At 48.7% G+C, this 24,028-nt stretch overlaps 1 protein-coding gene across 2 annotated transcripts in view; it reads right to left on the bottom strand.

The window, feature by feature from the left end:
- P3H2 (prolyl 3-hydroxylase 2) overlaps window positions 1-24,028 on the bottom strand; it is a 125,210-nt gene that overhangs the window by 2,446 nt on the left and 98,736 nt on the right. Inside the window, exons 2-14 of one of the 2 annotated variants that reach the window (XM_051991648.1) lie at window positions 23,370-23,513; window positions 21,695-21,884; window positions 21,027-21,158; window positions 17,319-17,461; window positions 16,443-16,532; window positions 15,623-15,663; window positions 14,840-14,934; window positions 10,550-10,677; window positions 9,718-9,813; window positions 8,689-8,839; window positions 6,960-7,077; window positions 5,687-5,762; window positions 1,609-1,749 (exon numbers count right to left, since the gene is read on the bottom strand). In XM_051991648.1, coding sequence (XP_051847608.1) covers window positions 1,609-1,749; window positions 5,687-5,762; window positions 6,960-7,077; window positions 8,689-8,839; window positions 9,718-9,813; window positions 10,550-10,677; window positions 14,840-14,934; window positions 15,623-15,663; window positions 16,443-16,532; window positions 17,319-17,461; window positions 21,027-21,158; window positions 21,695-21,884; window positions 23,370-23,513 — 1,545 coding nt within the window. The remainder of the gene's footprint in view (window positions 1-1,608; window positions 1,750-5,686; window positions 5,763-6,959; window positions 7,078-8,688; window positions 8,840-9,717; window positions 9,814-10,549; window positions 10,678-14,839; window positions 14,935-15,622; window positions 15,664-16,442; window positions 16,533-17,318; window positions 17,462-21,026; window positions 21,159-21,694; window positions 21,885-23,369; window positions 23,514-24,028) is intronic. The other variant, XM_051991650.1, reaches the window with a different exon arrangement.

The following is a 24,028-nucleotide window of genomic DNA, read 5'->3' as shown; positions in this document are numbered from 1 at the left end:
CCGCAAAATCCTCTGAGGGGATCATGAGGCGAAGAATGGGCGCTATGGACTATTTCCCAGCCACTTAGGGATCTGCTGGGGAGAGCTGGGGTGTGGGCAGCCATGTTTAGAATACAAAGGGATTCCTGAGGTTGGTCCAGCCCCCGTTGTATAGATACGGAAGTGAGTGTGCTCAACCTTAAGTTTAGAGTTGAAAAAACCTTTGGAGGGCGTCTAATCCAGCTTTCCTCTTTCTTCAGAGGAGGAAACTGAGGCTCAGAAAGGCTTCTGAACTTTGCCCAAAGTCACTTTGCTTGGGGGAGCACTGGGATTAGAACGCGGGATCCCCGACTCTAGCCCTCTTCCGGCTGCCCCACTCTGAGATGCCCGGGGTAGCCCAAGTCACAAAGTTAGTATCAGAGTCAGGAGGTACAGTTAGGCCTATACTTCATTCACTTCCCCAAAGACTGATTATTATCATTATTATTAATATTATTACTATGGGTAAACAGCCTCTTGTGAGACCCCAGTGGATCCCTTGCCAATACAGAGATGCTGCTGGTCCTGGAGTTGGGGCACAATCTGGAAATTTGCCTTTTCTGGGATTCAATTTGATCTACCATGCATAAATTAAGCACCTGCTGGATACCAGGAACTATATTGGCAAAAGGGGTTCCAATGACAGAAATGGAACTGTTCTTGCCCTCAAGGAACTTCCATTTTTCCTTGGGCAGAAGAGGGAGGAGCACGGGAAACATATAACATTAGGCTATTATGAAGAAGACCAGGAAAGATCTAGATATGGGGTTCTGGGAAAAAATCTGGGAGCTGGGAGGACCTGGCTGGAAACTTCAGCTGATAAGTGAGGAAGTTCTGGAGGCAGACAGGTATTCTGGAAGGCAAGGTGAGGGAGTAGTCCACTGCAGGTATATATGGGGAGGGGGTGGGAGATCAGAGAACAATGGGAGGATCTGGTTGGGCTCTAGCAGATAGATATTTGTGAAGGGGAATCATAATGAATAAGGAGGAAAATATACATATAAAGGCTAGATTCTGTGCCTTAAATGCCAGAATTAGGAGCTTATCTACTTAAGGCAATAGGGAGCCCAGGCAGGTTTATGAGCAGAGGAGGGAGTTGGTCAGATTCATTCTTTAGTCAGATTATTTGGGTGACTATGTAAGAGGACAGATTTACTCAGACTATGACTGTGTAAAGGACAGATTGAACAGAAGAAGGACTGCAAAAGGAAGCCGTGAGTGGCCAGATTCAGTCCCTAGGGCAGTGATCATCACTTGACCCACAAGACATCTCTCTCTCTCTTTGGTTTGTCTTCCCAGCCTCAGTTCCCAGCACACATCCTGGCACACAGGACTCGCTTACTCAACGCTTGCTAAACTGACTTGGAATGGAGTGAATCCCGCACCAACACTTTGGCCATCCCGGCAACACGATCCTCATGAGGTAAGACAGAAAGAGGGGCATTTCTCTGAAATGTGTACATGGAATGGGATATTTTTCCTAAGAATTTTTTTTTCCACGTTGGGGATTCAATGAGACGGGCCGGTGGGGCAAGTCAGACCTGCCGTAGACCATTGCAAAGCATCTAAAGCATCATAAGAGGAACTCACCAACTCCCTGTGCAATGGGTCCAAGGTGAACCAAAGCGCTACGGCACATCTCTGACCCTTGGTCACAGCCTTCACCCCATGAAGGTTCTCTCTGCCTGCGGAAAAGCTGACCATTCGCCCACACTTTGGTTTGATGGAAGCCTGGGAGGGAAAATCAAACAAGCTTTTTAAGTATGGCACGACCCAGCCATGTACAATCCCACCCGGTGCTCCCTTAGAGTTCCACAGCCTTAATTGTTTGAAGTTTGGGTGTGAATCGTTCCCTTGGGTGTGGCCAAGTGTATCTGATCCATGGAACTTGAGGAGCTGCATCTCTGCTAAAGTTTGGGGCGGGGAGAAGATGCAGTTTCTGACTTGCAGGATGCTTTGTGTTGACTACATGTGAGGTAGCGTGCAAATGAGGCGACTGCGCCGAGTTCCCCTAATGGGCTGCACACTGCGAAGGGATGGGATGTTGGATTTTTGCCTAGGCAGTTAAAATCAAGGAAATTGTTAGTCACGGATAGAGGCAGAGTTTGTCTGTAAAGCTTTTTAACACCGCCGTGTGGCGTGCCTCTTCTCTGTTTATTCCTTCTTTGTCATTTTTTTGTACAGACTTGCCTCTATGTCTCACCCCCCTTCCCTCCCCTGAGACTGCCCCTCCTTAATCTCAACAACTGTCTCCTGCTTCTCTTTGTCTCCCTGGGGCTTAGAAAAGTTCCTGGCACACAGTAGGTGCTTAATAAATGTTTGTTGACTAACTCTTGTAGTGGAAAGAACACTGGGATTTGTGTCATAGGATTTGAGTCTTGCCATACTACCTTGGTTTGCCTTGGGGAAGTGACATCATTGCTTGAAGCCACAGTTTCCCAATCTATAAAATGAGGAGCTTGGGCTGGACAGTCTTACATGTCTCTTCCAGTTCTAAAGGGGTAGGCTCCTATTATAACCCTGAGCACATAGTAGGTGTTTAATAAATGCTCATTGTTTGATTGATTGAAGTCAGCCCAGGACTAGATACTGTACAGCAGCTTTGCTGCAAAGCCTCTGAAGAAGTCTCAAAGCAGAAAAGTTGGCTCACCGAGGTCACATAGGAAATAAATGGTTGGGCCAGAATTTGAACTCAGGTCTTCTGAGTTAGCTTTTCTTCAATTAAATTGCATGGTTATTAGCTTTAGTTACTTAGTGCTTCTCAAATAGAATTTATTGTTATTAAAATAAATGGTCATAATGAGATGCACCCTCTGAAGAGCAGGTCAGATGACATAGATCCACAATCAGATCCACAATCAATCACACCATGACCACACATACAATCAGACACACAATGACAAGATATACAATCTGATACACAACCAGGTACACAATGATCAGACATACAGTCAGATACACAATGACAAGACATACAGTCAGATACACAATGATCAAATACACAGGTACATAATGACCAAACATACACAATCAGATACACAATGACCAGACATACAATCACAATGACCAGATACATATTGACAAAATATACAATCAGATACACAATGACCAGACATACAATCACAATGACCAGAAACATATTGACAAAATATACAATCAGATACACAATGACCAGACATACAATCCAATGACCAGATACATATTGACAAAATATACAATCAGATACACAATGACCAGACATACAATCACAATGACCAGATACATATTGACAAAATATACAATCAGATACACAATGACCAGACATACAATCACAATGACCAGAAACATATTGACAAAATATACAATCAGATACACAATGACCAGACATACACAATCAGATACACAATGACAGATACATATTGACAAGGTATACAATCAGATACACAATGATCAGACATACAATCAGATACATATTAACAAGATATGCAGATACACAATGACCAGATATACAATCAGATACACAATGACAGGTACATATTGACAAAATATATAATCAGATATACAATGACAAGACATACAGTCAGATACACAATGACCAAATACAAAAGAAGGTGCTATATCAATGCCTATTTCTTTATGGTCTCCCCCCACTCCGGGGATAAAGAGATGACACAACCGCAGAATGTTAACTTGTTACCTAAGTGTCTTTTTTCTTTTCTTTTCTTTTCTCTTTTTTAAAGAAGACAATATTGGCTACAGATAGTCATTCACAAGTCACAGAAATGTTTTAAAAACGGCACCAATAAACCATGTTTAAATGATCTGAACTGCAGATCCACTCCTGCCAGCACAATTTGGAAAGTAGCAGGGATGAATGCTGGACAAGATCCCCAATGCTCTGTTGTCACTGGTAACCTCCGAGCTTTACCAAATGTAGCCCCTAGAGGGAGTAAAAGCAAAGAAAATGTTTGCTCAAGCCTTTGTCTCTTCAGCAGGGAAACCTGGTTTTTTGTTTGTTTTTATTCTAGACTTCAAAGCTCCATGATTTATTCCATCACTTCTTGTACTTTCTCCATTGATACAGATCACAGTCCCTAGGCTTTAAAAGATTGGATTTTCAAAGTTTCTACTGCCAAAAATATCATCCTCCAAAGATCAGTCTCCTGGGGGTCATTCTCTTCAAAATTTCCTAGGATGGTCCTCAGGAAACTAACAACCTGTCATCCATCATGGAGCTTGAGGGTCAATCCTTAGCAGAACTATCATATCTTGTGCTTCACTGACACCTTTGAGAGCTCAGGGTCCTTTTTTCTTCTTCTTTCTTTTCTTTTTATTTATTTATTTATTATTATTTTTTTTATTTATTTTTAATACACATTGCTTCCTGAATCATGTTGGGAGAGAAAAATCAGAACAAAAAAGGAAAACCATGGCAGAGGAAAACAACAGAAAAAAGAAGTGAACAGAGCATGTGCTGATTTACATTTAGTCTCCTTAGATCTTTTTCTGGATGCAGATGGCATTTTCTGTCCAAAGTCTATTGGGATTGCTTTGGATCACTGAACCAGTGAGAAGAACCACGGCTTTCATAGTTGATCATTGCACATTCTTGCAGTTATTGTGTCCAATGTATTCCTGCTTGTTTTGCTCAGCATCATTTTGTGTCCATTTTTCCAGGTTTTTCTAAAACCAACTTGTTCTTTATTTTTTTATAGAACAATAATATTCCATTACCTTCATATATCACAATTTATTCGGTCATTCCCCAATTGATGGGCATCTACTCATTTACCAATTCTTTGCTACCTCCAAAAGAGCTGCTACACACATTTTTGCCCACGTGGGTCCTCTTTTATGATCCCAGGGTCCTTTCTACATCAACAGACAGAATGGTAGCCTGAGAATCTGCTTGGGTATATCCCAGTTTGTGGGATCAAATCCTTGCTGGAGTTGGGCTATTGAAGAGTGGAGTGGCAAAAGTTCCCGGGTCTGTCTGCTGAAAGACTGCAGGAGTATGATTATGCTGTCCATCAGGGTAAGAGGTGCATGTTTCCAGAGACATGAGTCAGCTCATGAAAATACGGAGTTAGTTAATTTTAACTGGTACAGAGCAGATGTCCTCAGGGTTCGATTACTCCCCAAAGTCCTTAGTACTCCCCCAGGGAGAGGCTCCAATCAGGAGCACAAATACAGTGCAAAGATTATGCCCCAGAAGGCCATGCGGTATGTTCCAATGGTGCTCTGAGATTGATTGACTTGGGTCGTGTTTGGAAAATGATGTAGCTGAATGAGCATTGGGAGACTGTTCCCCAAGCTTTGTTATTAAATAGCTGTGTGATTTTGAACAAGTGACATTAAACTTCCTGGGCTTCTATTTCCTATTTGTAAAATGAGGGAGTTGAATAAAAACATAATCAACAAGTACCTACTTATTAATCTTCTACATCCAGGCACATAAAATCCCTGTCCTCAAGAAGCTTATTACATTTTGTAGGAGGAGACATCTCCAAGGTTCCGTTCCGGCTCTAACATCTGAGTTCTAAATTCACAGGACCTCTTGCACCCCATAAACAACAGAAGAGATGGAATAATCAGGAGCCCAAAGAGATGGAAAGAAGCCATTCTGTGAAGTCTAGGAAATGGCAGAAGCCAGATAGAGACTGAGCCATCCAAGGGGAAGGTTACTTACAGTCACAGTTTCGGGATCTCTTCCAGTGAAGATGAACTCTCCCCCTTCAAAGTCTTCATTCATATAGAGGATGGCGCTGGGAAAAGAAGGACAAAGGCCGCAATGAGGCCGGCTGCCACGATCACCAATCAGGCCATTTCTGTGGCCGAGTAAGCCCAGGGGGGTGAGTGGTGATGTGCCTACTGCTACTCCTGACTCTGTTACTGCTCCCAGAGTGAAACTTCGGTGTCTCCTCCAACCCTCACTGTCCTCATCCAAGTATCCAATGTGTTATAAAGTCATCTTTTTATCTTCATCTGCCCCATTTCCCATTTTTTCTTTCACATCACACTTTGACCACCCAGTTGGATTACTGCAGTGGTTTTCTAATTGATTCCCCAGTCTCAAGTCTCCCTGAATACCAGCAGATCCCTCTTCCAGCTTCCAAAGTGGCAGCCATTAACCCATCCTCTTCTCAATAAACTCCAGTGTCTGCCTATTACATCCAAGATCAAGGATAAAGCCCTCTTTCACTTTTAGAGGCTTTACCCCTTGGTCCCTTTCTCCCTTTCTGGCCTTCTTACATTTTATTTCCCTTTACATACTTTTTGATCCAATGACAATGGTCTCCTTGCCATTCCTCCAAGATGGCGCTCCATTTCTCCATCTCCAGTTCTCCTGTCTTTGTACCAGCTTGGCTCCCATGCCCAGCACACCCTGCCCCTTCGTGCCCATCTCCTGGTTTCGCTGGCTCCCTTCAATAAGCCGTTCAGGTTCTACGTTTTGTAGGAGATTTTTCTTGGGTTCCCCATCACTAGTCACTTTGGCTTGGGATTGTCATCCATGCATTCTGGATATATCTTAGATACGTCTAGTTCTTTTCATCTCTCCCATTAGAATGTGAGCTCCTTGAGGTCAGGGACCCTGACTTTTTTCTGAATGCCCCAATCCTGGCACAGTGCTTGGTATACACCAGGTGCTTAATAAATGCTTATTGACTTGATCTGATCTGATGGGTCTCTTGTGGAGCAAAGAATTGGGGCAAAAAATCCTGACATGGAGGATAATGGGAAAGCCAAGGACAACTCTTGTTTCTGCTCCTGCTGCACTTCAGTGAAGTACCCTCCCACCCACCCTGTATTTTTCATTAATCAAATGGCTTGGTTGTACCCAAGGGGGTCTGGCAGACATTTAGCCAGAATTTCTGGGTGCATCCAACCATAAGTGCAACCTCTAGCCACTGACTTCTGGGGCTCTTTGATCGGTGCCCTTGACCCTCAATCCCAGATGATACCTGTAATCCCTCGAAGCCAAAGGAAACTCTTTCTTGCACACATTGTTCTTTGAGTCAAAGAAGCAGTTGTCAGCATGGATGGGGTGGCTGAGGTCATCATTGTCTCGTGGTTGATCTGCTAGGAGAGGATTCCAAGGAAGAGTGAGATACAATGTCATGGGAAGGGGCAACTTGCCCCCCAAACTTTGTCAGGGAGGAATGAATGAGACATGGCAAGAGAGCCTCTCCTTCTCTGCTCTCAGTTATGTCCCTTGGGATGGGGCCGAAAAGAGATCAGCTAGAAACCGCAAGGGGACAAAATTGGGATTGGATCTCATGCCAGAAGGGACCATGTGTGAAGGGTTCCATCACTAATGACATTTCAAGAAAGAGCACACAATGTCATTTATGACTTTATTTAATTCCCATAGGTGTGGGTTCTATCACAAATGATATCCATTGGCTCTCTGGGAGAGGGGAATGAGAGGGAATATGGACGTGGGACATTATGGTGATGGAAGAAAATAAATGATATCAGTAAAAACTTGTCGACAAAAACAAATAAATTGCAAGGGCCTATTTAGGAGTCAGGAGAGGAGAGGAAGTGGAAGCAATAAGTAAATATACTTTTCTCAAGAAGTTTAGCTAAGAAAGCAAGGAAAGATTTAGGATGATGGCTAGGGAGGGCTGTTGGATCAAGTGAAGGGTTTTTAGAGCCAGTAAGAGACATGGGTATGTTTGTAGGCAACAAACAATCAGGGGAAGATTGTTAGAGTCTGCGGGAACAATAAACAGGCAAATTCTGGAGAGGGCAAGATTAAGGTCCATACAAGTGGGCGCCTGGACTGGAGAAACAGCTACTTCCTGAGAGAAAGGGGAGGCTGAGGAGTTAGCAGCAGAAAACATCTGGGTGCTATGGATTGAGGGGAGGGCAAAAGAGGGGACCCCCAGCAAATGACCTCAAATATTGCAGTGAAATACAAGGTGAAGTCTTCGATTGAGAAGGCAAGGGTGGAGGAGCGGGCAGAGAGTGAAGGTGGGAAGTCAAGGGAAGGTATATAAAGGGTGGGAAGCAGCACTCTGGTAAGAGGGAGAATGGATCCATCAGGGAGGTAGAAAAGGACTCCTTTGCTGCAGTGAGAAAAGGTGACATTACGCATTTTTAGCAGACCGAGAAAGGAGTCCCAAGATTTCCTCTGGCTTCTTTCAGTACATGGGTAGGAATGAATTGAGCAGAAGCTGGGAAAGCTGGGAAATTTTGCAGGGTTGGAGCTTGGATATAGGAACGAGGGATGCAAATGGAGGGGAGAACATAGAGTTGAATCTACTGGCCAGTGGAAGGAAAAGGTGGAGCCAGAGTAGGAGTGATGACCTGGGGGAGAACTGAGAGCGGAGGGGCTGGAGGGCTCCATGAGGACAGAGAACAGGGTTGGAGGTCATGCAGCAGAGGGAAAGATGTTCCATTAAGAGATTATGACCAAATAAAGGGATTTAGGAATTTTTGCAGAGTCCATTTATTATGTTAGAGAAGCACACAGGGAGGAAGAAATGAGCCAGCTGGTGCTTTGAACTTTGTAGAGCAAAAATGAAAAGTGGAAAAAGGGAAAACTGTGCTCAAGATGATTCATTCACTTTAAAGTCTTTGAGTTCTAGAAAAGCTTCCTCCAGTATCTTTTTTACAGCTTCCTTTCCAAGACATTTTCGTTTAATTTAAAAGAGAAATGCCCAGGGTTTGGCCCCGATTCCTCACCTGAAAAGGGTGTCCGGCAAACCAGGTGAGTGAAGGAGAAATAGAGGGTGGAATTGAGCATGAAGTAAGACTGGACGATTCTGCGGGCCTTCTCGCTGACGTCATAGAAGAGCCGCGCGCTGTGCAGGGGCACTCGGCCTTCGGAGCCGAACTGAAGGGGAAGAAGAAATCACCGGTCTGCCCAGAAAGAAGGAAATCCAGCTCTGCATCCCGCACCGGCTGGGCCATCCAGCGCTCCCCCTTCCATTGGCAGATATGAAGGATCCAGGGAAATTCTATAGTCACCCCCATGGTCACAGGGAGCTGGGATTGAAACCCAGGAGGCCGGGATTCAAACCCAGGGGGCCATATCCCTGTAAATCCAGAGCTCTCTCTCTCTCCCCCCCTTCATAATCCTGTTCAATAAACACTGAGCAAGGGAACGTCGCCCTCAGTCTGGGACAGTGTCTCAGTTTTAAAATGAGGGTGTCATGAATTACTCATGACATTTTGGGGTACCCAGAGACAGACGGTGATGGAATCTTGAAGAGGGACTACTCTGGTGGCTGAAATACAAGGCCTGGGACAAGAACACTGTAGTGACGCTGACTGAGGGGATCCTGCTTCCCAGGTCCCAGAAGGGCCCCGAGCGCCGAACAGCCACCAGTCCACTCCGTTAATGTCCGCAGGCCATTCCGCAGCTACGTGTGCGGACGTGATCGGAATATGATTATTTAAAAATCAGAATAAATAACATTTACATCATGTGTTGAGGTTTGTAAAGCACTTTACGGAGACTGTTTGGTCATCATGGCAAGCTTATGAAGTAGATACTATTATTTCCCCATTTTACCTGAGAAAATGGTTACAGCTTGCCCAGAGTCCAACTTGTAGTAAGTACGGAAGGAGGATTTTAACTCAGTTGGCCGGGCGTTTGGCCATTGGAAAATATCTGTCGCTCTCCCTGGCCCGTTTTTCGGAACCTTCCCCAGGGATCTCGCATCCATTGGATGGGCCCTTAGGAATCTCGATTGAGGAGTGATGCTTTACCTTGAGGGCTCTCAGGATAGTGGCCCCTTCAAACTTCTCATTGGGCGTGAGGGGCGAAACCTCCCCTTGGTACCCATTCCCAGCAAGCATTATTCTCTGGAAGCAAAACACAGAGACAGAGCCATGTTAGGGAGAAGGATCTCACGCAGGCGGGACTTTTCTCTTTCCCATTTATCGTCCCTCTAAATTTTCAGGGAGCCCTGGTGAGGTAAGTGAGTGGGACCGGCTGCGTCTCCCCACTCAGATACCTGATACCCGGCCCAGAAGCTCCTAGGAAATGGCAGGACATCAGCTTCGGAAGGTGTGTCCACGGGCAGCCCACCCCAGCCACAGCAGACAAGGGCTCCCTTCTACCAGATGCTATGTTCGATTTCTGCTCGCAGCCCCCCAGGGCTGCTCTACACCAGACGCCACTTGGGGTTAAGAGGAATTTCCTCATGTGGAGGTTAAATCCATTCTTGTGAAATGTTCGCCCACGAGGCTCAGTTTTTCCCTCTTAGGCCAAGTGGAAAAAAGCTACGTCTTCTACTTTTCAGGCCCCCCCAAAATCTACTGCTTCCCATCCTCTCTCATGGGACCCCCATCTTTTGGGCTAAGTTTGGCCAATTCTTTCATATTTCAAAGCCCCATCTCATGCCGGTCCCTCTCCTCCGGACGCCTCCTAGCCATGAGGGCCTCCAGGACTGAACACCAGACACTCCCCGGGCCCGCCAGCCCCCCGCCGTGCCCCGCAGGAGCCCGGAGCTGAGGGAGGGAAGTGGGGAGAGCCCCGATCTCCCTGCATTCGGCGCAGACCCATCCCGCGTGCCCTCCCGCCGCCCTCGGCGCTTACGCTGGCCATGCTTTGGAGCTCTCGGCACTCCTCCTCCGATAGGACATTATCGAGCAGCATCCGCTGGGTCCCGTTCAGCTGTTCTGAGTTATAGACGAACTTCACGTGGCTGTAGAGCAGCGGCCCCCCTGCAGGGAGACAGCCCTTGGGTAAGCAGGGGCCTCAGAGTCTGTGTGGGGCTGGGGGCGTGGGAACAGAGGAAGGGGGTGGGTGACAGAGCAGCTTCTTCTGCTTCCAAAGAAAGACGGCCTAGACTAGTGACCGTGGGGAGCATCCGGTCAGCCTCCCGACTCAGCAGGAATCGGATCCGGGACACCCTTTAGACTGGGGCTAGTTACCCTTCGGGGGTCCCAGACCCCCCACTCAGGATACCGTGCCTTATATAATTAAATACCATACCCAGCCTGACAGAGAGACCCATTCCACTGAAACAGTCACCAGACTCGGATTGGATCTGGCCGGCTGCTGACCGTGCTCCCCGCTCACAAAGCCGCGGGTAAAAGTCTCCTGAGCTTGTTTTCTGTTTCCTGATCCTGGATCCTCTCGGTGCCTGGGCTCCGACTGGATGCCTGATCTTGGCCCGACTCCCCCCAATGACTGCTTTCTTGCTCCGTCATTCTTTCTGGGTCTCTGGTTTTTGTCTGCTGAAATCCTTGGCTTCCTTTTGTGACAAGAGCTTTCAGTTTTTCTCCTTTTGGGGGCTACAGATCTTCCAGCTCCTCAGCTTTAGCACTGACAACCCCGCTCCTTCCCCTAACCCAGGATCCAGTTCCAGTCCTCTGCCCGCTCTTCCCCACGCCAGCCCAAGGGAATCAGTGATGGCACCTTGCCCACGTGGATGGAGATGAGCCTCTCTCCACAGCATGAAGAAAGGGGCATCTCCTCGACTTTCTGCCCTGGCATTCCTCGGCCTGCCTTCCCAGCGGCACTGGATCCCCCCGTGGCCCGGCCAGGGGGGCTTCCGCTCTGTCCTCGGGCCTAGAATTGACTCCCCTTTCCCCTCAGCTCAGTCCTTCGCCTCCTTCCAGACCCACTTAACAGCCGTCTCCTGCACAAAGCCTTGCTGACCTGCCGGTGCCCTTCCTCCGGGACTGCTGGTTTGGAGGCAGTTCCCTTATTTACGTTTATTCTGTATGTGATTATAAGCCCGCACACGCAGCCTTTCAGCGCGCCCCTCCCCAGAGCCCCGATGCCACCTTGGAGGCCAGAAGGATATCGGAGCCCGGATGCGTGAGCTCGTGCCCGTCCCTCGCCCACGTGCCCCAGCCGCACGCCTCGCACGTTCCCAGGGCTGCTCGGGGACGAGGGTCCTCGCCAGCAGACAGAGGCCAATTGAGAAGCGAAACAAGGCGCCCGTCCAAGGGGCTGTGGTCGGTAGGGACGGTGTGGTCGGGAGTCGCCGCCGTCCGGCTCGGGGAGAGCAGCTTGTGTCATGCTGGAGGAATGCGCCTGGCCCTGCTTCTGCTGGATGTGGGTCCGGACCAGGACAGGGAGGAGCGGAGGGAGCCGTGCCCCGAGAGGAGGCTGGCCAGGCGGGCGCGGGGAGCCAAGCCGGGCTACCAGAAGGATGAGCAAATACCGGGTCCGGGAAAGGAAGGGGCGCAAAGCAAAGGAGCAGCGAGCGTCCAGTTTGGAGCCCACACAGCCACTGTGCCTGACATTCAGAGGTCGCAGATACCGACACCTGAGGGGGTTTCTCTGAAAGGGACAAGGGGACGGAGGGCTGTGGCCCTGAGAACACGGGCGTCTTTATCAGCATCTATCCTGTGTCCTTCACCAGCTGCCGGCTCAGGGGCCCGGGAGCAGGAGTGGCAAAGGAGCCTTCCCAGGCTCCCTACTGGGGAAAGCGGGCATAAACCAGCCGCCGGTGTGGGTCCGGAGCCGGAGAGCTGGGCCCTGCCTGAGCGGGAAGTGCTTTCCCTCCTTCCCGCCAGCTCTGCCCCTCGGGTTCCCTGCCCTTTCCCCGGCACGGCACCAGACGCTCTGGGAGCCCGGGCTGGGGCTTTGGGATTTGGCAACCGAGCCTTTACAGGAAAGAGCTGAGCTGACAGGTACTTCCTGGGTGGTTCCCCCCCAGCCGGACAAAGTCCCTGACCCCTGGCTGACCACTGCTTCGGGGAGAGAGCGGAGGCCAAATGGCTAAGAACGAGTGCAGCCAGAGGCTCAGGGGGACCAGGGCTTGTGATCCAACTCCCGACTCCCTCAGAGGAAAGAAAAGCCGGGAAGGAAGGGAAGCGGCAAGCCTCCGATCTGTACGCAGGATGAGGCTCTTCCCGGCTCTTAGTGACTAAAGGCCGAAGTGATCCGGAACCCCCTTATCTAAGAGCCTCCAGAATGAAGCGAGCCGGAACCCCCTTATCTAAGAGCCTCCAGAATGAAGCGAGCCGGAACCCCCTTATCTAAGAGGCTCCAGAATGAAGCGAGCCGAAACCCCCTTATCTAAGAGCCTCCAGAATGAAGTGAGCTGAAACCTCCTTATCTAAGAGCCTCCAGAATGAAGCAAGCCGGAACCCCCTTATCTAAGAGCCTCCAGAATGAAGCGAGCCGGAACCCCCTTATCTAAGAGGCTCCAGAATGAAGCGAGCCGAAACCCCCTTATCTAAGAGCCTCCAGAATGAAGCGAGCCGGAGCCCCCTTATCTAAGAGCCTCCAGAACGAAGCGAGCTGGAACCCCCTTATCTAAGAGCCTCCAGAATGAAGCGAGCCGGAACCCCCTTATCTAAGAGCCTCCAGAACGAAGCCAGCCGGAACCCCCTTATCTAAGAGCCTCCAGAATGACACCAGCCGGAACCCCCTTATCTAAGAGCCTCCAGAACGAAGCGAGCCGGAACCCCCTTATCTAAGAGCCTCCAGAATGAAGTGATCCGGAACCCCCTTATCTAAGAGCCTCCAGAATGAAGCGAGCCGGAGCCCCCTTATCTAAGAGCCTCCAGAACGAAGCGAGCTGGAACCCCCTTATCTAAGAGCCTCCAGAATGAAGCGAGCCGGAACCCCCTTATCTAAGAGCCTCCAGAACGAAGCCAGCCGGAACCCCCTTATCTAAGAGCCTCCAGAACGACACCAGCCAGAACCCCCTTATCTAAGAGGCTCCAGAACGAAGTGAGCCGGAACCCCCTTATCTAAGAGCCTCCAGAATGAAGCGAGCCGGAACCCCCTTATCTAAGAGCCTCCAGAACGAAGCGAGCCGGAACCCTCTTATCTAAGAGACTCCAGAACGAAGCGAGCCGGAACCCCCTTATCTAAGAGCCTCCAGAATGAAGCCAGCCGGAACCCCCTTATCTAAGAGCCTCCAGAATGAAGCGAGCCGGAACCCCCTTATCTAAGAGCCTCCAGAATGAAGCGAGCCAGAACCCCCTTATCTAAGAGCCTCCAGAACGAGCCAGGAGATAACCTTAAAACAATGGGAGCTATTTTTATTCTTCCAGCACAGAACAGAAATATCTACTTTTCCACCCAGAATAGCTTCTTGGTCCATTGGCCCAATGAGACCCACTTCCTAGTGCAATAAACCGCAGCCTTTTAGTTCAGTACCTAGCACACAGTAGGAGCTTCACAAAAAGCTTGCTGGTGTGACCAGGCCCTTATTCACCTCAAACATTCTTTGTTGCAATAAGGTTCTTTAAGGGAGGATAAAGCACTTTTGTCCTAATATCTTTATGATTGCAGACTGGGAAATTCTTATTCCCATTTTAAGATGGGTAAATCGAGGCTGAGAGAGTTGAATGCTTGCCTAGTCACCTGTCTAGTGAGTCTCAGAACTGGGATAGGAATCCAGGTTCTCTGATGGAGAGGAACTGAGTTCAAATCCTGCTTCTGAGGCTTACTTCCCATGGGACCCTCTGTTTCAGTGGCTGATTTCAGAGGCAAAGGACATGGGCCTGAGCTCTGGCTGTGTAACTCTGGGAAAGCCAGGAAGCCGGGCTAAGACTCCGCTTGCCCCTCAGTACAATGGGGAGAACGCCCCTTTCTGCTGTCCCATGCCAGAGCTTGATAAGCCTACATGTAAAGGGCCTGCTCTGCTGTGCCCGGTTCCTCCCCTGCTCGGCGCTCCCTCTCCCATGAAGCCCTCCCTGATTCCCTCACCTGCAAATATATCCTTTCTCTTCAATCTCCCCCAGAACTTTGCCTCCTTTTTCACCCTTTCTTTCCCCATCGGAGCTCGCAGGTCCGGGCAGACCCCGTCCCTCCTGGCTGGCGGGAAGCTCCTTAGGGGCAGATGTTTGTTCCGTGCATCCCCAGGGCCTGGCCCCGAGGGCCCTTCTGTGGAAAGGCAGCTGCTCACCCACTTACCCTCTCGGACTTCCTGGCCCAGCCCGGCCACGGGCTGCTTTCCCGAAGACTGCTCGGGGGCGTCGCCCGTCCCGCTGCCCATCTCCGAAAGGACCCTGCGCCCAAAGAGAGAGGAAGCTGGGATCCAAGTGCCTGGAAGGGGCAGATTGCAGAGCAGGGGGATTCTCCTTGTGGAGAAGCTACTTGTGCTTTGGGATCTGAGTTCGGGGATGACCATGGGCAGAACAGCAGCCCCTCCAGAATCCCAAGATGGCAGCCCTCCGTTGCTTCTAGTGCACGGCCAACCCCCAGAATAAGGCCCTTTGACCTTCTCCGGGCTGGTCCTGACTGATCCACTTTGGTGGGACACGTCCAAGCAGATGCTCCGTTGGCCCCTGAGAGCCAGCACCCCCTCTGTGCCATGATCAGGCCAGGGCCGGAAATGCCCCCCCAAATGCACAAATGAAACTTTCTCCTCCCGTTTCCGAGCTGTTCTCTTCATTTCCATCCGTCTCCGTGAGTGATGGCCGCCTCTGCTCCTAAGAACGCTCCCCCATCCCCTCTTTGTCAAGCAATTCACAAAATTAAATCTTCAAAGATATTAAAGGGAATCATCATTGAAAAGGGGAAGCCATCATTAAAAGGGAGAGGGGCCTAGGAGGTGAATTTATTTATCACTCCTTGAGGGGTTTAATTTGTGGATTCTGATTTAGATTACGGTGGGGACATGTTTGCAAATCCCCCCACTCTCTGCCCTCCCTCAGCCCCCCAAGATGCACTTCATTCTCCAAGTAAAAAACTCACTGATTTTCTTCTTTCCGTCTTCCATCATTGGTCCAGTAATTCTGATATAAAGGGAAATAAGGAAGTCACTTTGTCACTATATCTGAGTGTGTGTGTGTGTGTGTTAATACCCACTGGCATGGAGAACTCCCAGTGAGCAAATTCCCTGTACCAATGCCTGTGGGTAAAGGTCCAGCCCTTTTGGTCTTAGAGACTCCCCGGGGCCCCGAAGGGTTGAGCAGCTTCTCTCAGGTCAGCTCATACTGTCACGCTGGAACTTAGCCCTTCAAGAACACGTTTCTCAGCCCCACGCTGCCTCTCTTTTGCAAAGAACACAAAGTAAAAAACTCTGAAGCCCCACGAAGGCAACTGTGAAAATGGGCCAGGAGTTATTTTTCCCCACAGAGAGTGTGACCTGTGCCCAGGGGGGTTCAATGATGGCCCCGGTGGGCGGCCGCAAAGAGAAAAAAGCTGGGGTTGCCACCCGTGGGCTTTCATGAACTAGCCTCTCTACTCCAACAGCCTTCAGTGCCAGGGTGTCAGACAAGGCTCAGTCCAGGAGCCCTCTGAAATCCTTCCACCCCTATGAGTCTCTGGGACTAGGAGACGGCACCACGGGGCAACAGCGACCTGGGACCCGGGAGGCCTGGATTCTAGTCTTGGATCTGGAACTAAGATGGGACCTTTGGAGCTCCCCCAAAACAAGTTCCCATTAAGCTCCAAAGCTCCCATTTTGGATAAGTCACACAACAATGGAAAAACATGGAGCAACCGCTGGATTCTTCCCATGAACCACGAGGCAGAAAAATGACAGGCATCTTTCGGTTTGGTTTCTTTTTACCTCTTCAATGTAGGGAATGTCCAGATTGGCTATAGCTGACTGGATAAGCTCCGATTCGAGCTTGTGTCGTTTCATAAATATCGTAGCATCCTGGAAAGAACCAAACAAACAAACAAAAAAAGTGAGGGAATGTAAACATCCCCATTTGGTAAGGGGCAAGGTGAATAGCCAGCAGACAAACAGAACGTTCAAATAAAGAGCACTGTGTACGTGGGTATGTTTTGAGCCATAAATCCTGAAAAATGCACTTCTCCCTGGCTGTTCTGACAAAGCAGAACCGAGAGGAGGTGATACAGCTGCTACACACACAAGGGGGTCAGCCTGACCTGGATTTCATCAGCGACCCATGATGTCACTGCTCTGGAGACTCCCCACCCTCAGGTGGGATTCATATCCCGATTCCCACCCCCGCAGACCTCCGGACTTTCCACAAAGCACCTCCCCTACTCCCACCCTGTTGCTAGGCCAACAGTGAGGAAGGAGCCTCTCCGAACTTGGCGAGGCTGGCCCTCGGCTTGGGAAGGTGGAATTTCTAGGCGTTAAATGTTGTGCATTTATAAAAAGCAAGAGCATGAAGTGCCCCTTTCTGGCTCTGCCAGGTGATGGCATCATTTACAACTGGGAGGAACCTGAGGGCAACTTCCCCAGTTTAAGATGAAGCAACTGAGTTAAACAATCTAGGAAATGCCCAAGGCAGTCGTGGAACCTCCTGGCTTCAAGGCCAGCGCTCCGTCCACTGGGCCACCTGGCCTTCTACCCATCTCTGGGCTCGGCTGGTTTTGGTTTTCTAAGGAGATCAAAGTGACCCCGAGCACGCCAAGCAGAATGAGGTAGCGGGCTCCGAAGGGCCGTGGCCGACGGAAGCCCCGGACTCACCTCCCTGGGCTTGACGTTTTGGGGATCCATGCTGTCTTCCAAGAAGCTCTCGTAGTACTTCACGTTGTCCTGCATGTCCTCGTCATTCGGGCAGAACAGAAGGTAGGACCTGGCGCACTCCAGCGCTTTCTCATAGTTGCCGACTAGGGAAAGCAGAGACTTGGGCATTGGTGCCAGTTGGAAGTGACCCAATGAGTTGGTGAGAAGCTTTGAAAGGAAAGCCCGAGAGTCGATGGAAATCATTGAGAAAAGGGATGAGAAGTGGAGAAACACTAATGGGGGCAGCCACTGGCCTCCAGGTGGGGTCTTTCCTGCAGATCTCCCCCCACCCCAACTGTTGGTGCTTCTTCCTTCATGGAGCTACAACAACTGAAAGGTAGACTGGGAACTCCTAGAGATCAGGGACCATGTTTTGGCCCTTCTTTGCCTTCTGGCACTTTGTCCGGTTCTGGGCAAATTCAGCGACCGAGCACGTATTAAGCACTTATTTGCGTCAGACACTGCTAAGTGCTGGGAGTATCTAGTGCAAACAGAGGGAAGACACCGAGAGGTGGGGACCCAAAAGGCCTCCTGAAGAAGAAGGCAAGGTGTAACCTGAATCGGAATGGAGGCAGGAAGGAGGGGCGGAAGGCTGGAGGAAGGGCAAGGGTGGAGGATGCCAGGGAGGGTGGAGCAGGAGGGGAGAGTAAGACTGGAAAGGGAAAAGCTTACATGTCCTAAATGTCCTAATGTCAAAGCCCTGAATGTCAAACAAAGGATTTGGTATCTAATGCATCCCTGAGAGAGCCACGAGAGCTCACTGCACCCGCGGCTGGCGAGGGAGGGGAGGGCTGGGGGAGAAGACGGGATCGGATTCATGTTTTGGAAAAACCACCTTTAGAACTAAAACCAGGCTGGATTATGGGGGGAGGGACTTGTGCCAAAATACAGAGGGAGAAGAGAAGCCATGACAGAATGCTGGTGGGAGAGGACTGAGAAGGAACGGAGAGCAGAGAAGTGGGAGGAGGACGAGGAGAGAGCAGAGTCATGAAAACAAAAAGAAAGGAAATCAGGAGAAAGGGATACCTTTGTGGAGGGGCCAGTCCTAGAAATCCCAGGGGGTCGTGATCACAAGGGAGAACAGTATCATGAACAAAGAGAAGGGGGAATTAAGAGGGAAAAACAATAGTGTGAAAGGCTTCAGAAAGGTCAAGAAGAAAGAAGACTGAGAAGAGCCATGAGGTTTGGTGATTGGGGATCCTTGGTACCTTTGGAGGGGGCAGGTCTGGTTGAGTGATGTAGAAATCACAGGGGTCAAGATCACACGCGAGGAGGTGAAGGGCAGCCCAGAGACCCCTATGGCAATAGTTGGAAGGGATGGCCAGATCAAACTATGGGTTTTTAACACTAAGGGAAGGCACTGGGAAAGGAGCCAATAGAAGAGGAGAGTTTGAATATTAGAGAGAGAACAGTGAAAAAAATCTGCCAGAGAGGACAAGTGGGACTGAGCGGATGCTCAGGGGTTTACGCTGGTGAGAAGAGCCATCCCTCCTTTTATGCTGTAGCGAGGGTCGGGTAGAGATTACATAACATCAATTAGTAGTAATCACTTAATAAGGAATCATTGACCGACTTCCAATAGAAGAGAACACTTCAAGCCAATGTTTTCCCTTGGAATCTTGGGATTCCTTTTTGTGCTGCCGTATATTATATGGATGCTATAGTCCATCTCACTGTTTCACAGGCTGATAATGTATGCGTTTGTACTTTTGCAAGCAAGGCCAGATGATGGCCCGAGTCCCCTCCTCCCCCCCACTGGGGAAGACTCCTTTTCAAGCAGAACAAATATTTGTATTAAATAGGGTTTACTCGGACCTTCTTTGTGTACACGTGGAGGTAGAGCTTTTCACTGAAGAATGGCTGGTTCTATTTTCACAGGGTGGGCGCTGACTTTCCAGATTTCCTTTCCTTTCTGTCACTTATTCAGGAAGCTAACTGGGTTCCCCTGAGATGTTCTCAAACGCCAGATTCTCCCAATGTTCTCCTCTCTTAGAATAATTATTAATATGTTCACTGGGCAGGTCATCCACTCTGAGGTGATTATAGTCTTTAAAGATTTGTGGATATAACATTAGTCATCCTTGGGCTACTTCTGAGAAATTGTTCACTTTTCCTTCAGAAAACAGCCACCTCGTTCTGAAGCCATTGGGGGTCTTGAAGGTGCCCCAAGATTAAGCTGCCCCCCAAAGACCGATATTTGTGAGTTCTAATGTCCACATGCCCCATCATTTGGGCTTTGCCAATTAGCACCCCTCAGTCTTCGAGGCTCCAAAAGTGAGATTACTAAAAAGATGGGACACAACACCCGGAGCTTTTTGACTATATAAGTGAAGGGAATCTGCCTTCAAAATACATTCAGCATAAACGAGGAAGAGTTCTCCCACGTCCCTCTGGGTGGGTGCCCGATGGATGTGTGAATGTGCCTTTTATTGGAACCACCGATGGGGGCTTGGCAGCTTTCCCTGGGCCATCCGAGATCTCGAGGGCTATAATATACCTTTGCCCAAATCCCACAGTAATGTGTGGGGGCTGGGCTTCACCTCCACCCTCCCTGGTCTCCGAAGTAACGTGTGCCATATAAGTATCCATTGAGGTGATTTGCTGGTAAACATTAGGGATGCTGTTCGCCTCTCCAAAGCATAAATCAGTCTCTTGAAAGGAAGACGATACAGCCTTCAGACTCCTAAGACATTATAAAAAATCTATATTCTAGAACTCACTTTTTTGACAAATAATGTCCAACGTCTGACTGACTGTGCATTAAGTACCTGGAGAAGAGACCGTATTTTGCTTTTTTGGCCAGAAAAGGCTTATGGGAATAAGCTAAAATTCATACTCTGCCTTTCTATTTAAGAGATATTTACTCTTTTCTGTGTACCTCAAGTGAATATGATCAAGAAAGATGCTGTTATAAGCTAGTTTTCCTAATGTAGGCTGTGGCTATAAAGCTGCCATTCTCCCCAGTGATTCCAAGAGGCGAGAAAGCCCATATTATACAATAATGGCAATGGCATTGATGGGACAATCACCTGGTACAGGGACAAGGCACATAGCTGTGGAGAAGAGGCCCAGAAGCCTTGGTTTGAAGGAATCACAGAGATCGCTTAGTCTAACCCCCGTACATTATAAATGAAAAAAAGAGAATTTTGGTCTTGGAGGGGATCTTGGTAACCTGCTGTAAAGACCAGTCTCTTCTACAATATATAGAAGAAGTGATCATCTAGTACTGGCTTGGAGAGATCCAAGAAGGAGGAGATTCCTTCCAGTCTCATTGGTAGAAAGATTTTCCTGATGTGAAGCTTAAATTTCCCCTTTGTAATATTTCCCCATCACGTCTTCTGCCATCTTAGGCCAAGCAGAGCATATAGGGCTCCCATCCATCAGCCCCCAATGGACCGAAGTCAAAGTCTGTCAGTGCGGTGACTCCCTCCTCTGTGGGAGAGCCGGTTATCGGTGCCGGTCCCGTATCCTGTCCCTTGGTACCCAGAGTTTGACACTCTGTGGTCCGATCAGGGGCTGGAGACGTCTCATCACCTCAGCTCCTCCTTTGTCCTGAGCTCTCTGCCTCTCTGGAGGCAGCTCGCAATCCCACCCAAGCCCCCTCCTGTCACACACGGAGCTTGCTTTCCCCTGAAAGACCCCAGAAAACGCCCGAACACATTACCTTACCTTGATAATAGGAGAATTGTAGGTAGTCATAGTGGAGGGGCAGGAAGTTCTCAATGGGAGAGAGCTGGTCAGGCCACGTAGCGAGGTCCCTCACACATTCATGCTCACAGATCAGGCGCTGGGAGTAGAGACCTGAGGAGGGGGATGGAACAGCATCTGGTATGATGGAATTCAACACCCACTTTCTATTTCATTTTGTAATTTCCCTGACCCAGATTTCTTAAAGCTGCTCTTAAATGGAGCTTAAGTTTAAACAAAATCAATTTAAAATTTAAAATAATTTCATTGTGAGGAGTTTGGTTTTTAGGTTCTATTTTTTTGTTTGTTTGTTTCTCATCTCCCTTGGGAGGTATGTGACCATGAGGGATCATTTAACCTGTGTACACTTAGTTTTCTCATCCTTAAAATGGGAATAATAAAGCTTGCTAATCTTGGACAAGCACGTCTTTGACCTAGCAAAGTGAAGCTACCCAGAGAATGAAGAATTGTTGCTACAAAAAGCTTAAAGGCTGGATTTTACCATTAATTCTACACCCTTGGGTCATAGCCACTTAATCTCTCGAGGCCTCAGCTTCCTCATCTGTGAAATAGGATTTCTGATCTAAGTTATCGCTAAAGTCCCTTCCATCTTCAACATCACCCCCTATGAATCAAACAAAAAGTCCCACCTGCAATGACTTCATAGAAGCCGTCAGTCTTTTCTACACGCTCATCGTCGCCATAGTTCTCGGACCACTCGCATAGAAGCCGGCATTCCCTATCCGCCTTGAAATATTCCTTTAAAGCTCGTTCGAAGGATTCGACGGCCAACGGGAAGTCATAGGCTTCATAATATTCCACTGCTTCCCGGTAATACTCCTGCGAAGAAATACTCGTCAGTACCATTGGCGAGAGCGGGAATCGGGAGGAAGGATGACACAATAAAGGTCCGAGATCCTCCCGATCCCCCGGGTCACACAAGAAAAGCCGGGGTATGGCTTGTGTTAGTGTTCTTCAGTATTATGGAAAAGGCAGCAGCTTCCCATCCGCGGGTCTGAAATCGTAAGTAAGGGCCTAAAGAACAAACCGAGCCTAGGAGCTACAAGTAGCTACAGCAGCTTCACTCAGGCGCGATCTCATTGGGATGGAGACCGGTCCCTTTTAGTTTATGCAGAGTCCCTCATTTCTGTTATTTCTCATGCATTTCGTCAGGAGAGGTCGTAAGGCACAGGAAGTCTCTGATGTCCAGTCTCTGAGCCGCGTTGCCCGAGGCAAGCCGTCGAGTCTCCCAGGGCGCAAGCGATTCCCTCATCCTGGGAACTTTCCTTGACCTGCTCTGTAAAAGCTGTCTCCTCTTCGGGGTCCCCAGCCCAGCCCCAAATCATCTCAACAGCTCTATCTCCCAAATGCATGTTTTCCTACTACCCAGACCTCCAGTTCCTGTGGTGTGACTTCTTGAGCTCTCCCCAGGTTTAGTCTAGTCTCAGAATCTGGCTTTCTAGAAGGCTTTTTTGATTGATGAGAACTAGGAAAATCCATTATTCATTGTTTATAGAATTTTTTTTAAATTATCATTGATATATATTATTATTATTAAAATTATTAATCTCTGCTATTTATCCTATTTAATATATATATATATATATATATATATATATATATATATTTTTTTTTTTTTTTTTTTTGCTGAGGCAATTGGAGTTAAGTGACTTGCCCAGGGTCACACAGCCAGGAAGTGTGTCTGAGACCAAATTTGCACACAGGTTGTTCTGACTTCAGGGCTGGTACTCTATGCACTGAGCCATCTAGCTGCCCCTCTATGAATCTTTTCAAATGCAAAGGGAAAATACATATGGTTACTAAGGAAACCAATTATATTAAAATTCACTTATGGATTTTTTTTTTAATTCAAAAAGATTGTGGAACAAACAGTTTGTACAAAACAAAACAACAAAAAATCCCCACAAAGTCTTGCTATAATAAACTCATTTTGGTTATTCTATTCTCTCTTATTTTCAAGTCTTTCCTCTCCCTTCCTCCCCAACCACTACCAAAGACTCAGAAAAACTACCCCCTTAAGATAGTTGAAAGCTGCCAATCTTTCTCTCTGTCTCTGTTTTTCTGTCTTTCTGTCTGTCTGTCTGTGTGTCTCTCTTTCCGTGTCTCTCTGTCTCTGTCACTCTGACTCTCTATCTCTCTCTCTGTCTCAGTCTGTCTGTCTCTCTCTCTGTGTGTCTGTCTGTCTGTCTGTCTGTGTCTCTCTCTGTCTCTCTCTCTGTCTCAGTCTGTCTGTCTGTCTGTCTCTCTCTGTGTCTGTCTGTCTCTTTCTTCCTCCTTCCCTCCCTCCCTCTCCCTTTCACTCACCAGGTGGGGTTGGGCTTCTCGATCCACCAGCTTGGCTCCTCCCCCCGTGTCAGTATTCCCATCATGAGAAAGGACTTCCATGTGCTCAGGATTGGCCATTAGGAAAGTGTAGGCAGCTTCAGCAGCCTTTTCCATCTGGTTCATCTAGAAGAAAACGTGAATGGGAAGTGGATGAACGTAGGCCGAGTAGCACAGATCAAAAAGTTCACCGGAGGAGAGAGGCGGCGATAGAGATGGGGATGCGATGAGAAAGGTTTCCCAAAACGGCCTGAGCCCAGACAGACCGTGAGAGGTGGGAGGAGGCTGGCGGCCAGGTGCCCGGAGAGAAGGGGGCGGGTGCCAGCGGGGCTGCGGGGAGAACTGATAGGACTTGGAGACAGATGGCACGCTCGCTCCCCTTCTACTGGGATAGACAACATGGAATGATATGGAAACATAAAAAATACATAGAGGCAATGGAAGGCATCTTGGGACAAGACATAGGGAGGTTCTGGAGTTTAGGGGCAAAGACAGGTGCCCGGTGTGGGGAATCACTGAGGCAGCCAAGTGGGAGATGATTGGAGTGGGGAGAGAGTTATGGAGGAGAGGCGACGGGGTCGGCCTCCTGTACGAAGGGGGAGAAGGGCACAGAGGGTGTAGAAGAGAAGATAAACACCTGC

This window comes from Antechinus flavipes, chromosome 3 (genome assembly GCF_016432865.1).
Source record: "Antechinus flavipes isolate AdamAnt ecotype Samford, QLD, Australia chromosome 3, AdamAnt_v2, whole genome shotgun sequence".
NCBI classification, from domain to species: domain Eukaryota; kingdom Metazoa; phylum Chordata; class Mammalia; order Dasyuromorphia; family Dasyuridae; genus Antechinus; species Antechinus flavipes.
Note: the sequence above shows the minus strand (reverse complement) of the source record. Positions and strands in the feature narration are given on the sequence as shown.